The 12,893-nt window shown below is 57.1% G+C and overlaps 1 protein-coding gene across 1 annotated transcript; it reads left to right on the forward strand.

Annotated features, from left to right (window-relative positions):
- Window positions 1–345: 345 nt before the first annotated feature.
- On the forward strand, window positions 346–12,620 carry SLC35F6 (solute carrier family 35 member F6; the record flags this gene model as incomplete). The annotated part of the gene is made up of 6 exons (XM_080711240.1): window positions 346–422; window positions 8,946–9,018; window positions 9,608–9,779; window positions 9,967–10,179; window positions 10,842–10,952; window positions 12,151–12,620. The coding sequence occupies 6 exons, from the start codon at window positions 346–348 to the stop codon at window positions 12,618–12,620; spliced, it is 1,116 nt and encodes a 371-aa protein (XP_080567366.1).
- Window positions 12,621–12,893: the final 273 nt, after the last annotated feature.

The raw sequence follows: 12,893 nt of genomic DNA on the forward strand, positions 1-12,893 counted from the left end.
AAAAACACAAAAAGAGGCCAGGCGCGTGGGGTGTAGCTCGGCCCTACAGCGTTTGCCTAGCATGTGTGAGAGACCCTGGGTTCCATCCTCAGCTCTGAAAAAAAAAAAAAAAAAAAAAGAAGGGCGGGAGCCCTGGGCTCGGCCTTGCCAGTCACCCTGGGTACAAGCGAGCCGCAGCTGACCTGCAGCGCGCCCTGCTCCGCGCTCCCGGGGGCGGGGCGATCGGGCGCGGGGCGGGGCCTGGCGGGTCACGTGAGGCTTAGCCCGGAAGCGCTCGAGAGCGAGACCCCCCCCAGGTGACCCGGTGGAAGCTGCTGGTTCGGGTGGGTCCCGGCATCTGCCACCATGGCCTGGACCAAGTACCAGCTGTTCCTGGCCGGGCTCATGCTCGTCACCGGCTCCATCAACACGCTCTCGGCAAAGTGAGTCTGGGCCCGGCGCGGTGTGGCCCTGCTGGGCCTGCGGGCCCCGCGCCCTCCCAGCCCTTCCCGGCCGGCTCTGCCTTCTGCCTTCACCCGCGCTCCCAGCGGCTCCGGTCGGTTCACCCTGTTTATGGGCCGCCCACAGCGGGCGACGCCCAGGGAAATGCGGGGACCCGAGCCTCGGCTGTGATTCGGAGTCACTTTTCGTTCTCGTGCCTCAGTTTCCTTATCTCTGAACCGAAGGGTTGGACCAGCTCCTCCCCGCGGCCTTCCAGTGCCGCGGTTGGAGCCCGAGTCCCGCCCTTCAGGAGCGGGGGTCAGCGGAGGAGGCCCCAGGACTTGGGCATCTGAGCGGCCCTCGCTGCCGACCAGTGAGCATCAGGGGTGGAGCAGCGGAGACAGGGTGCCCGGGGCCGCTCGTGGAGGAGGGGTTACAGCTGCACTTTGAGGCTCAGATGGGGTCCAGTATGTGACGGACCCTCGGGGGCCAGGAACAGGACAGATCAGTGGTTGGTAACCAGCACCAAATGCTCAGGCAGGATTTCACCCCAGAATCAGAATCATAAGCTGATATGATTGGGGGGGAAAAAAAGAATTGATCAATCTGGCGGCCTCCTTGTGCCATTTGGGACAGAGAAAAGACTCTATGGCTGCTCTTAGAGTGAGGTGGGACGGGAAGGGGCAGATGCAGAGGGTGCAGAATGAAGCCACAGGTTAACTGCAGGACCAAGCGTCCACGCAGGAAGGGCAGTTCAGCTCTGGTGCATGGAGTGAGACAGCTAGAACAGTCCCTAGGACTGAGGACCCAGGCTTAGGGACTCAGTCATCGGCAGGGGGTCAGTGATGAGGCGGGGGTCGGTCATAGCCTCCTCTCTGTTGTGGGCAGGAGGGCCATTCCTTTTAGCAGTCCTTTGCTGCTTGCTCTGTCTACACCATTGCACAGGGTCTTCCTTCTGTTCACCATCTAAAAGCCACACTGCCCTGAGCTTGCCTTTGTCTCCTGATTCCAAGATGCACACAGTGGCCCTCCCAGCCAGGCCTTTCTTCCACCTGGACCTTGCCAGGCCCCAGAGCCAGGGGACTCAATAAGGTGACTCCCCGTGGAGTCTCTGCCACCCTCTGGGCTGTGCTTTCGATCATCTAGGTTTCTGTGGGGCTCCGCACTTTGAGAAAGTAGACTGTGAGCTTTCTGAGGGCTGTATCTATTTCTTAATATTTTTTTTTTTTGTTTTTTTGCAATACTGGAGATGGAGATCAAACCCAGGGCCTCGTGCATGTAAGGCAAACATTCCACTACTGAGCTACAGACCCAGCCCTCTTATTCATTCGTGATGCGTTAATATCTAGCGCACTCCACCAGTAATGTGAGGTGCTTCAAAAGAAGCCTCAAAGCTGGGCATGGTGGCACACACCTGTGATCCCATACTTGGGAGGCTGAGACAGGAGGATCACAGGTTCAAAGCCAGCATCAGCAACTTAGTAAGGTTCTCAACAACTTAGTGAGACCCTGTTTCCAAATAAAAAATAGAGAGGGCTGGAGTGGGAGCCTGGAGAGCAGTGTTCACGTCCTCAGTCTAGTGTAAGGTACCCGCAGTGTGGGAGGGAAGAAGGCAGAAGTGACCAAGAAAAGGCCCCTGCCTTTGAGATGCTGATGTCTGACTGAGATGGAGGAGACGGTTATACGCACAGGCAGTCACAGTGCCCCTTCCCTGACGCAGGGGAGGTGTGCGGAGCTCTGGGTGGGGCCCACCTGTCTCTGACTCACCTCTGACCAGCTGTGACTCCTGGTGAACTGCTGGCCTCCTGGACCCCGCAGCTGCTTGGAGGCCACACCTTGTGTTGAAAGGAACATAGCTACAAATGGTCCCAACCTGGGCTCCCCTCTCAGTCAGGACCTGAACGCAGAACAAGTCTCCCATCCAGCTGTTGCTCCAGCCAAAGCCTCGCTCACGTGCTCAGAGAATGGCTATCAGTCTACTAGGACTGCTGTCCCCAAAGAGAATCTAAGTGACCATTGTACTAACTCAGCTCCTTCCCTAAACAGCTCCAAACCGGTCAGGTAGGAAGCCAGGGGATCTTCAGGAGGTGTCACCCTTGGAAACTGCCTGAGAGCAGGAAAGAGGCTCCCGGGCGAGAGACCTAACCTTTGGTCCTTCCCTGCTCTGTAACCTGGTGCGGGGCCTCTCAGGGCTCTACCCTGAGGCGGGCCCTAGAGTTGGACCATAATTAATATTGTGAGAAGGATACTCTTACAAAGAGTGAGGGGGAGCAGCCTGCACACCCTGGTATGAATTCAAAATCACATTTTAACCTGTAGTTTTCATCAGCTATGGACGGACAAGCATGAGGCCACATTAGTGTAGCCAGCCAGGACAGAGCGGGAGGCCTACCAAGTGCCAGGCCCCGCTCTGGGTACCTTTCACGTGAACCCAGGGATTCTCATAACCACCCAGTGCAGTAGATAAACTCATCATCCCTGGATAAGGAAACAGGTGCGGGAAGTTCAACCCACCTCCCGGTGGCAGAGTTTTTATATGAGTCAAAATGATCTGGCTCTAGAATCTGTTCTCTTAACCACCAACGGAGGCTGAGGCTGAGGACTTCTCCAGTCATTTTGGGGGTGTTTGATATTCTTAGAAACAGAAAACACCCAGTCTAATTCCCACAATTTATAAGGAAGGCTGCAAGAGAAGTTTCCTTTTGTGACTTGGCTAGTTGGTGTCAGAATGGGGTCTAGCACCCAGGCCTTAGGACTTTAATCCTGTCTGGTTACTTAGGACCATAGCACCCAAAGTCCCACCTCCTAGGCTTTCCTCTCTTATCTCCCCAGACAAGGATATGAGCCTGTGTCCAGGGAAGGTGTGATCTTGTGAGTGGCATCTCTCCCAGCCCTCAGGAGCCCTCCCCCTGGGACTGGGCAGCAGGCCTCTGCCTGGACCAGGGAATCCTGTGCCATCCTGCTCGTCACTCAAGGCATGGATCAAGGGCCTCTGGCAGCTCTTGCAATGCCCTGGCTTTTAAAAGGAGCATGGCGCTTCCTCCCCAGGTTCTGAGTACTGCACATGCTGCCTGCCATGCTGTGACCACAGGCCAGCTCTCCTGCCCGCTCAGCAGGTTTGGGGAGCTGCAGCGCTGTCACATGCCTGGGAGGAAAGGCCAGCAGGCAGGCTGGCCCTTGGGCCCCTCCCTGTTCTTGGCCAAGGGCCCCTCTTGGGAAGTGGCTGCTTCTCTTTTCCACGGCTATTTTCGCATCCCTGACCAGCACCTTCTGATCATCTCCTTGTGTCCATGGCAGGGTGGTGCCCATTTCAGAGCCCTGTCCTCCTCAGTCCTGCTTGGATTCTGCGTCTGAAGAGCCAGGGTCTTATTAAGCTTATTAAGCAAGGCATCGCTTCCTCCTCAGCTGCTGGAGGGCCCACCAGCCAGGGAGGACATATGGTCTGACTTCCCTTTGTCGCTGCTTCAGGGCCCTTTCCTGGGACGCTCAGATCTGCTTAGAGACATTCATTGCCCTTTCCATGGCGGCTCCAACATTTTCTCTTGGCCCCTGGACCCCTTGAACTGGCTTGGGATAGTTGCTTCAAGGGATTGCAGGGCCACTGGAGGAAGCCTTCAGCCAGGAGAGTGTAGAGCAGAGTGGGAAGAGCATGAGGCTCCTCGTGACTCATGAGGAGATGAGTCGCTGGGTCTCTCTGAGCCTGTCTCTCCATCTGTAAAATGGTCATGATAATCCTTGCCCTTCCTTCCCAGACACTGTAGAAGGTGCTGAGGAAGGTTGGTCCAGAGATGAGAGGGCGCATCCCCATTTGTCCTCTTCAAGCCCGGACCTCCAGCTGAGACACGCAGAGCTTGGAAACTCTGGTTCTTCTGTAGACCCTTCTTCTTTAGATCCTTTGGCAAGAGAAAGAAGCTGACTCGCTGGGCTTGGCAGGCTGGGGGGTGCGGGAGGAAATGGCAGCGATTCTGCGGGAATGGACACACAGCCAGTCAGCCTGGGACGGCCACAGAAGCCACTTCCTTAGGTCCGCCTGTCACCCGGCTGAGCCATGTGTGTGGGCAGAGCCTGCCGGCCACGAGTCACCACCAGCAAAGATTGCCTGCTCGCTAGCCTGCCTGTCATGTGCCAGGGAAGCCTCAAAGGAGCCCGACTCTGCTAGCAGAATAGTGTCTACAGAGAGTGGAAGCCCACCCACCCGCGGGCCCCTCTCCGCACCCGCCAGAGGAGCAGGAAGAACCAGGAGTGAGAAGGTCATGGAAGAGCTTCAGTTTGGAGCCAGGGCATAGAGCGGGACGTGGTCATCTCCGGGCCCCAGCCTTGCTCGGCAGGGACAAGCCCCGTGTCCCTCAAGCCCTCACTGACCCTACGTTCCCCATCTCTCATAAGGAGTTTCGTGAGATGATGGCTGTTTCTTCTGTTTCTGCATTTTGTGGCTGTGTAACACTGCAGGGCCAGTGGCCGGGGCCCTCCACTGCCTCTGCCTCAGCCAGCGGGGCAGGATGCACGTCCAGATGCTTTCGGGCTGGGCAGAGCTGGAGCCCACTGACCCCAGCACGGGGGTGGGGGTCAGCTCAGCTTGTGGAGGGGAAACAGGGAAGGGTAGACCTTGGCCGACAGCACCCGCGGGGGGCAGTGTTGCAGAGCTGATGCTGTGTGGTGCCGTTGACAGTTGGTCAGCGTTGGCTGATTATCCCTGTGACTCATCCTCAGTGGGTCAAAACAGCTTTCTGCGTCTCTGCTGCCCCCAAATCTGCAGGTGGTTATCTGTGTGAGTCACACCGTTCTCTGCACCCTGAGCCTTGGAGTCCCCTCTGTAAGTGCAGATCCTGTGAGGCTTAGCCAGGACAGCCCCCCAGGAGATGTTCAGCACAGACTTGAACTGAAGGAGCTCAGTGAGTTACCCATGGGGGGTGGGGGGGCACGTGCTTGTGAAGCTCCGACAAGCAGCAGCGTGTTCCCCTGCCTCAGGGGGCATGGCTGTCATGCCCAGACACACTGAGGTTAGATTTTGTCTTTCGGCTGTGAGACCTGGGGTGGTCCTGAGCCTGCACAACGAAAGCCTGACTCACACCCCAGTGTGCCTGCAGGCCTGAGCCTCTGTCCTCAAGAGGCAGACTGAGCGGCAGCCTGTGTGGCAGACACCTGACCCTCGGGCTGCTGGGCTCTTAGATACAAAGTGATTCCATTTCCCCAGTGGGAAGCCCGCCAGCCCGGCCTGTCCAGGCAGACCCAGCCTTGGAGGAAGTCCAGACGGCCACCCTTGGGGAGGAACTGGGAGTTGAGCCCAGCCTTGCATCTACGCCTATAAATGCCCCCTCCAGGGGGAGGACCAGGCCCAGACAGGTTCCCCCTCTGGCCTAGCCTGTTCTACTCAGACCTGGTGGGATGAAGGCCACAGGGAGACATGGCCTCTGGGCTGCAGTACCTGGCCTGCTTGCTGGGTGGGGTCTGGAAGTGTCATTCATTCAACAATAAATACAGAGCTTCTGCTTCTGCTTTTGGTGCTGGGTATTGAGCCCAGAGGCAGTCTACCTCCAAGCCCCACACCCAGCCCTATTTTATTTTTTATTTTGAAGCAGAGCCTCACTAAGTTGCTGAGGCTGGCCTTGAACCTGTGCTCCTCCTGTCTCAGCCTCCCAAGTACTAGAATTACAGTTCTACACCACCACACCTGGCAAAATGTTGAGCTTCTGCATAGCAGGGTTTCAGGAGCAGAGAGATGAGAATTGTGGAAGAACTGGATGCTCCGACAACACTGAACATGGAAACAGCGTTCAGCAGAAGTGTGTTGTGTGTCAGTGTGTCGTGTGTCATCGTTACTGTAAGCTCCATGGGCAGTAGTAGCCCAGCTGAGTTCCAGGCAGTAGCACCCCTGGGGGAACGTCTTTGGCTGTAGCACCAGAATGAGAAAGTGGCTTCCGCACCTGCCACACCTACTTCAAAAAAGCGCTTGCCCTCGGTTTCTGGTTGGCCTTCGTGGACTTGGGGCACTTCTCTTGCCCCCTGGAGGATCCCTGGCAGTTCCTGTCTCTCACCTATACTCTGGCTCAGTCTGCGCTTGGTAGACATGCTCCTTCACTCTCCCTTGCTTTTCCTCCCTTCCTCTCAGTGGCCTCCCCAGCGCCTCCCAGGGGGCTCTGCTGCAGCAGGCCTGGGAATGAAGCCAGCCTGCAGGTGTCAGTTATGCAATGGTCTTGGCCCCGCCCACATACCATGTCCTGTCCTACCCTGCCCAGGGACCCAAGTAACAGAACTAACAGCAAATCGGGCAGAATTGAGGCCCCAGGGGCGGGGGCTTCTGTTCTGTAGTTTTCATCCCATTGGTAAAGTCTAGTTATAGCCTGGTTCCTGGCCTGGCAGGTCTCCGGGCTTCTCTCTGGCTTTAACCGGTCATGTCAGAACTCCCCCCTCCCTTCAGCTCTCCTTTGACCTCCCTCACACCCCATTCCCGAGAACCTCAACCCTCCTGACCACCGTCTTTCGCCACCCCTCTGGGCTCAGGTGGGTTCTCCCACTGGGTGAGGTTTCTTGTCACCCTGTTGCTTTCCCCAGCCCTGAGATGTGTTTGGGTCTCTGCGTCAGTGTGGCCCCTCCCGCAAAGGTCTGTGCTTTCCTCATGGTTTCCCCATGGTTCCCTGACCGGGAGTTCCTCCACCACCACCTAGCCGGCCCTCCCCACTGCCAGGGTCCAGGCATCGCGCCCTCGCCCGCGGCCGGGGGGAGGAGTTCCCTGCTTCCCTATGCAAACTCGGGCACAGAAGCCAGGGCCGCTGGGCAGGGTCTTTGTCAAAACCAGACCCTAACTGCTTGGCACAACCAGTAGCCAGTGCCCTGTGGCACTTTGGGGGCGGTACAGGAAGCAAAAAGCTGCCCTGCCCTACGGGAGCTCAGGCCTATTACAGGTAGGCCAGGAGCCTGGGACAGTGCACTGTGGTGTGGCTGCTCTGGAAGGGCATTTCAAGGAAAGATAAGAAGGCAGAAGCCTTGCACTTAAGAGATATCTGCTGTCTGCGCGTGGGTGCCTGGGGGCGGGCCATGGCTCACAGGGAGCGGCTACGGTCTGCGCTGACCCACAGACCGCAGGCACTGTGACTGATGCAATCAGCTGGGTCAACTGACCCGGGATGTCCACCATGACGGAGGGGCCGCCGCCCGCCAGTCTCTGTCCAGGCCAAATCACATGCTTGGCTCTTGGCCTGTGCTTCCAGAAGTCGGCAGGCGGCGGAGCGAGAGGTCAGGAAGGGCTAGATGTTTAGCCAGCAGCAAAAGGTCAGGAAGAGCTAGACTGGTTAGCCAGGCGATGAGATGATCCCCGTTGGAAGATCTTCGAACGGCTGCAAGACTTTCAAGAGTAGACTAGACCAGGACATGACAGCCCAGCAAAACATGAAATTCGAGAGAGGGAGCTCTTGCTCGCAGATGGAAGATAAATCAGAATGGCCGTGTCTGAAGCACTGAGTTGTTAGGATTCTGGGCTCGGTGGGGAAGCGTGTCGTAATCCATCCTTGTGTTCCCCTTGATGCTCACCCGGACATCAGTTGAGGACGGCACTGCATTTGCCACCTGCTTTAGGGTCGGCATTAGAGAACCTTCCGGGCCACTCAGGCTCTAGGGAGACGATTGGGTGAGCCAAATGTAGTGGTACACGTCTGTAATCCCAGCTACTCAGGAAGCTGAGGCAGGAGGATCTCAAGTTCAAGGCCAGCCTGGGCACCTTAGGGGGAGACATGGCTCAAAAAGGGTTGGGGCTGGGCACGGTCGCACATGCTTCAGTACTTGGGAGGCTGAGACAGGAGGATCGCAGGTTCACAGCCAGCCTCAGCTACAGAGTGAGACCCTGTTTCAAAATGCAAAATAAAAAATAGGGCTGGGGATATGCCCCTGGGTTTGATCTCCAATACCTCAGAAAAAAGTTTGGGGAATATAACTCAGTGGTAGAGCGCCCTTAAGTTCAATGCGCAGTTCAGAAAAAGACAAGAAGGAAAAAAAGAGGGACAGTCAGGTGGACATCTTCCAGGAGGACGCCAAGGACCCTCTAGAGGGCCCTTGACATTTTTTGTTCCATGAGTGCCCTTGGATAGCCTCACATAGCTTATGGACCTCAGTAATGTTTTGAAACATCCAAATAAGAGACCAAGGCTTACAAAAGGAGCCAATTAAATTGAAATAAAGTTACCAAACCCTTAAAAGAAAATTGATGATGTAGTATTACATACACATACACGTTAAATTTCAATTTAGGGGTCTACTTACTATAGTTTCAATGCATAATGAGTATAAGTGATACTTCATCATGTATGCAATGACTCTAATGTGATCATGGGAATGACTGATTTCTGTGAGTTACTAAGGCTCAGTACGGCAATCCCGTGTTCCTAACTTGAGGAAACGCCGAGTTCAAACCTTTTGCTGTAGAGACTGGCCCCTTTAAGAGGGAACCATGGCTGGAGCCCAGTCCTTAAATCTGGACCTCTTGGCACCCCGCCTGCTGTCAGGGTCTCACCGCCTCTGTCTCTCTGCTGCAGGTGGGCCGACAACCTCAAGGCGGAGGGCTGCGGAGGGAGCGAGGAGCACAGCTTCCAGCATCCCTTCCTCCAGGTACTGCCCTGGCTCAGGCTGTGTCCTGGCCTAGGGACAGAGCTCCCCTGCTCCCTAAAGAGCCACCCACCTCTCTTGCTCCTCTCCAGGGACAGGGCTGGGTCTGAGGGGCCCCTGGAAGAGCGCAGAGGGCACGGTCCTCTGGGAGGCCTCCATGAGTCCTGGCAAATGGTCAGTTGGGACACATGGGAAGCATCAGCTCCAGTGGCAAACGCCTGCTCTGCCCACCAGGAGCCCAGGCCCCACCGGGGCAGGGTGAACCCCACCATGAAAGACACCCAGCTGTCAGAAGCTTGCTTGGTGGCCCTTCCTGAGACTCTGAACCTCCCCGGGCCTCAGTTTCTTCCTCTGGGACTGGACGAGGCAGTGGCCTGGGCCGGTGGTCTTCACACAGGGTAACATGCCTTAGGCCTTCCACGGAGATCCTCCAGGGCCTGGGGCTGACCTGGGAGGCTGGCCGGCCTCCCACGGCAGCTCTGCTTTCGTCTGCTTGACTGTTGGAGTCTCAGGAAGCTCTAATGGGAAGACAGGTTGCACTGCCGAGCCCCTGAGGCCCCGAGTGCCGAGTCGTGGGTTCTCTTTCCTGTAGGCAGTGGGCATGTTCCTGGGAGAGCTCTCCTGCCTGTTCGCCTTCTTCCTGCTCCGCTGCAGAGCCTCAGGGCAGTCTGACACCAGTGTGGACCCCCAGCGGCCCTTCAACCCCCTTCTTTTCCTGCCCCCGGCCCTCTGTGACATGACAGGGACCAGCCTCATGTACGTGGGTGAGTAGCCAGGCCAGGCCGTCACCGTGGCACAGCCACCCCACCCGCCATTCTTCCACGGACTTCACATGCACTTGCACACAGCCAAGAGTCACGGCGTGCTCAGCTTGTGTCCGGGCCTGGGGGTCCCTTGGTGGCAGCCAGCCTTTGCCCTCAGGAGCTAACAGTCATCTCTCTCCTCTCCTAGCCCTGACCATGACCAGCGCCTCCAGCTTTCAGATGCTGCGGGGCGCGGTGATCATATTCACGGGCCTGTTCTCGGTGGCCTTCCTGGGCCGGAGGCTGGTGCTGAGCCAGTGGCTGGGCATCCTGGCCACCATCGCAGGGCTGGTGGTCGTGGGCCTGGCTGACCTGCGGAGCAAGAATGACAGCCAGCACAAGCTCAGCGAAGTGATCACAGGTACGGCCTGGGGCGGGAGGGGCTGCACGTCTCACCCTGTTCATCCCGCAGACGTGTACAGCCTCGGCCGGGTGCAGGCCCTGGGGGTACATGCTCCTACTCTCGAGGGATCGGAGGCCGTGCAGGGGAGACCAGAGAGGGTGTGGTGCAGCAAGGAGTGGAGAGGGGCAGAGAGGAACAAGAGGCCCAAGAAGGGGTGTCTTGCCCTGCGATTCATAGGTGCAAGCCAGGTGACCTAGGGCCCTTCCCCACACCCAGCCTGGCGCTGAGCGCCAAGCCTTCCTCATCACAGCAACCCTGCCAGTCCCCAAAGGGAACCAGCACAGCCCATTTTACAGTGAAGTCCCACCCTGGGTCATTCCAGAGTCAAAATTAAACTAGAAAGTCTGTTTCAAGCCTGTTGCTCCTCGAGCAGCCTGCTTACCCCTGGTGCAGTGCTCTGGCCCGAGCAGGCCTCTGGACACAATGGAGCCTCGGCCTGCCAAGCTGGCCTGCCATTCAGGGACCAGGGAGTGAGGCATAGGCAGCTGTGGCTCTGCCTGTGAACAATATGGGCCCCCAAATCCGAAGTTGATGTGTTGTTCCGTCCCTGAGGCCCTGCTGCCACCACCCCGAGCCCCAGCCTCTGTGTGGCCCTGGTCTCACCGGCTGCCTTTCCTCAGGCGACCTGTTGATCATCATGGCCCAGATCGTTATTGCCGTCCAGATGGTGCTGGAGGAGAAGTTCGTCTATGCACACAGCGTACACCCACTCCGGGCTGTGGGCACTGAGGGTGCGTGGGGGAACGGGCTGGGAGGAGTGGCTGGAGGGAGGACGGACTGGGGGTAGCATTTGGTGTGGACTGCACACAGGGCAGGTGCCGGCAACCACTAGGGGTGCACCTCTTGCCCCCACACCCTCCACCTACTGTGAGGTGACCTCCTCTGGCACCTGCTGTGCCCAGCTAGGAGGGGCCTAGGACAAAGAGTCGATCGCCTGCCTGTTAATTTGAGTTCTTGGGCAGCTAAGATAGGAGGATCACAGGCTCAAGGCCAGCCTCAGCAACTTAGTCTCTATTTCAAAGTAAAACATGAAATAGGACAAGCAGTATAGCTTATCTCAGTTCCCCCCAAAAATTAATGACTATTAACCAAAAAAAAAAAAATTAGCAAAGGGGATTAGAGCTGTGCTGCCCTTGGATAAGTGTCTATCAGGGGAGACAGCAGAGAGAGAGAAAGCAGAGGAGCTGATGGCAGGCTGTAAATCAGCCAATCCTGAAGCGTGTTACTTGTTTCTACTCATTTTCCTTTCCTTTCCCTCCCTTCCTTCCTTCCTTTCTTTCTCTTTCTTTATTGTGGTACCAGGAATGGAACCCAGGGGCTTCTCTACCTCTGACCTATATTCCCAGACCTATTTTATATTTTATTTGGAAACAGGGTCTCACTGAATTGCTGAGAGCCTCGCTAAGTAGCTGAGGCTGGCTTTGAACTTGTGCGATCCTCCTGGCTCAGCCTCCCAAGCGCTGGGATTACAAGCGTGCGCCACCACGCCCGGCTACTCACTTCTATCTTCTATCTACTCTGAATGAAGCAATGCGCTGACTTACATTCTGGCATAGCTCCTTACCACAGACCAGTCACACGCTGAATTAAAGAGCTGTGTTTCTCCAAACATGTGAAGCCATGCCGAGTTGGAACCAGCAGTTTTTTCTGGAACAAACAGAATTACAATGCCACTGAGCATTGTGCACAGGAGAACATGCGGTGTGTGTGTGTGCAGACACGCCTGTGTACATGTATCCTGGGTCTCAGTATAAAATGTATTTCTTGTTCTTGATCCAGTCAGAAACTGAGCAAGGTGAAAGGGGCAGCCAGAGCCCATCACACAGGCCCAGTGCAGGCTGGTCTGGGAGTGCCATCTGGGAGTGCTGAAGGTGTGCTGGGTGTGATGGGGGCAGGGTGGAGAGTGTGACGCACTTCCCCGCTCCCCAGGCCTCTTCGGCTTCGTGATCCTCTCCCTGCTCCTGGTGCCCATGTACTTCATTCCCGCCGGCTCCTTCAGTGGAAACCCTCGCGGCGTGCTGGAGGACGCCCTGGACGCCTTCTGCCAGCTGGGCCGGCAGCCGCTCATCATCCTGGCACTGCTGGGCAACATCAGCAGCATCGCCTTCTTCAACTTTGCGGGCATCAGCGTCACCAAGGAGCTGAGCGCCACCACCCGCATGGTGCTGGACAGCCTGCGCGTCGTGGTTATCTGGGCCCTGAGCCTGACCCTGCGCTGGGAGGTCTTCCACCCACTGCAGATCCTGGGCTTCGTCATCCTCCTGCTGGGCACCGCCCTCTACAATGGGCTGCACCGCCCCCTGCTGGCCTGCCTGTCCAGGGCCCGGCGCCCGGCCCAGGAGGGCGAGCAGGAGAGACTGCTGGGTGGCAGCCGGACTTCCATCAACGAAACCAGCTGAGCCTCTTGTGGGCTCTGCTGCCACCTGATGCTCCTCTGTCTTCACCCTGAAACTAAGGCCACTTGGGATGGGGGCCTCGAGTGCCCTGTCCCATCCCCTTCTGACCTCCCCTCTGCCCGCAGGGTGCTGTGGCCCAGCTCTCACAGGCCTGAGTGCAGCCCAGCCCCAGCCCTCCCAGCAGCATTAGAGCTAAATCATGGACTTGATGGTAGGAATCTGTGACCCCAGTATTACTGCGTCAAACTAGGTTATCATGATAGATAATCTAGCTTA

Source organism: Muscardinus avellanarius (assembly GCF_963383645.1).
Source record: "Muscardinus avellanarius genome assembly, chromosome: 15".
Lineage (NCBI taxonomy): Eukaryota > Metazoa > Chordata > Mammalia > Rodentia > Gliridae > Muscardinus > Muscardinus avellanarius.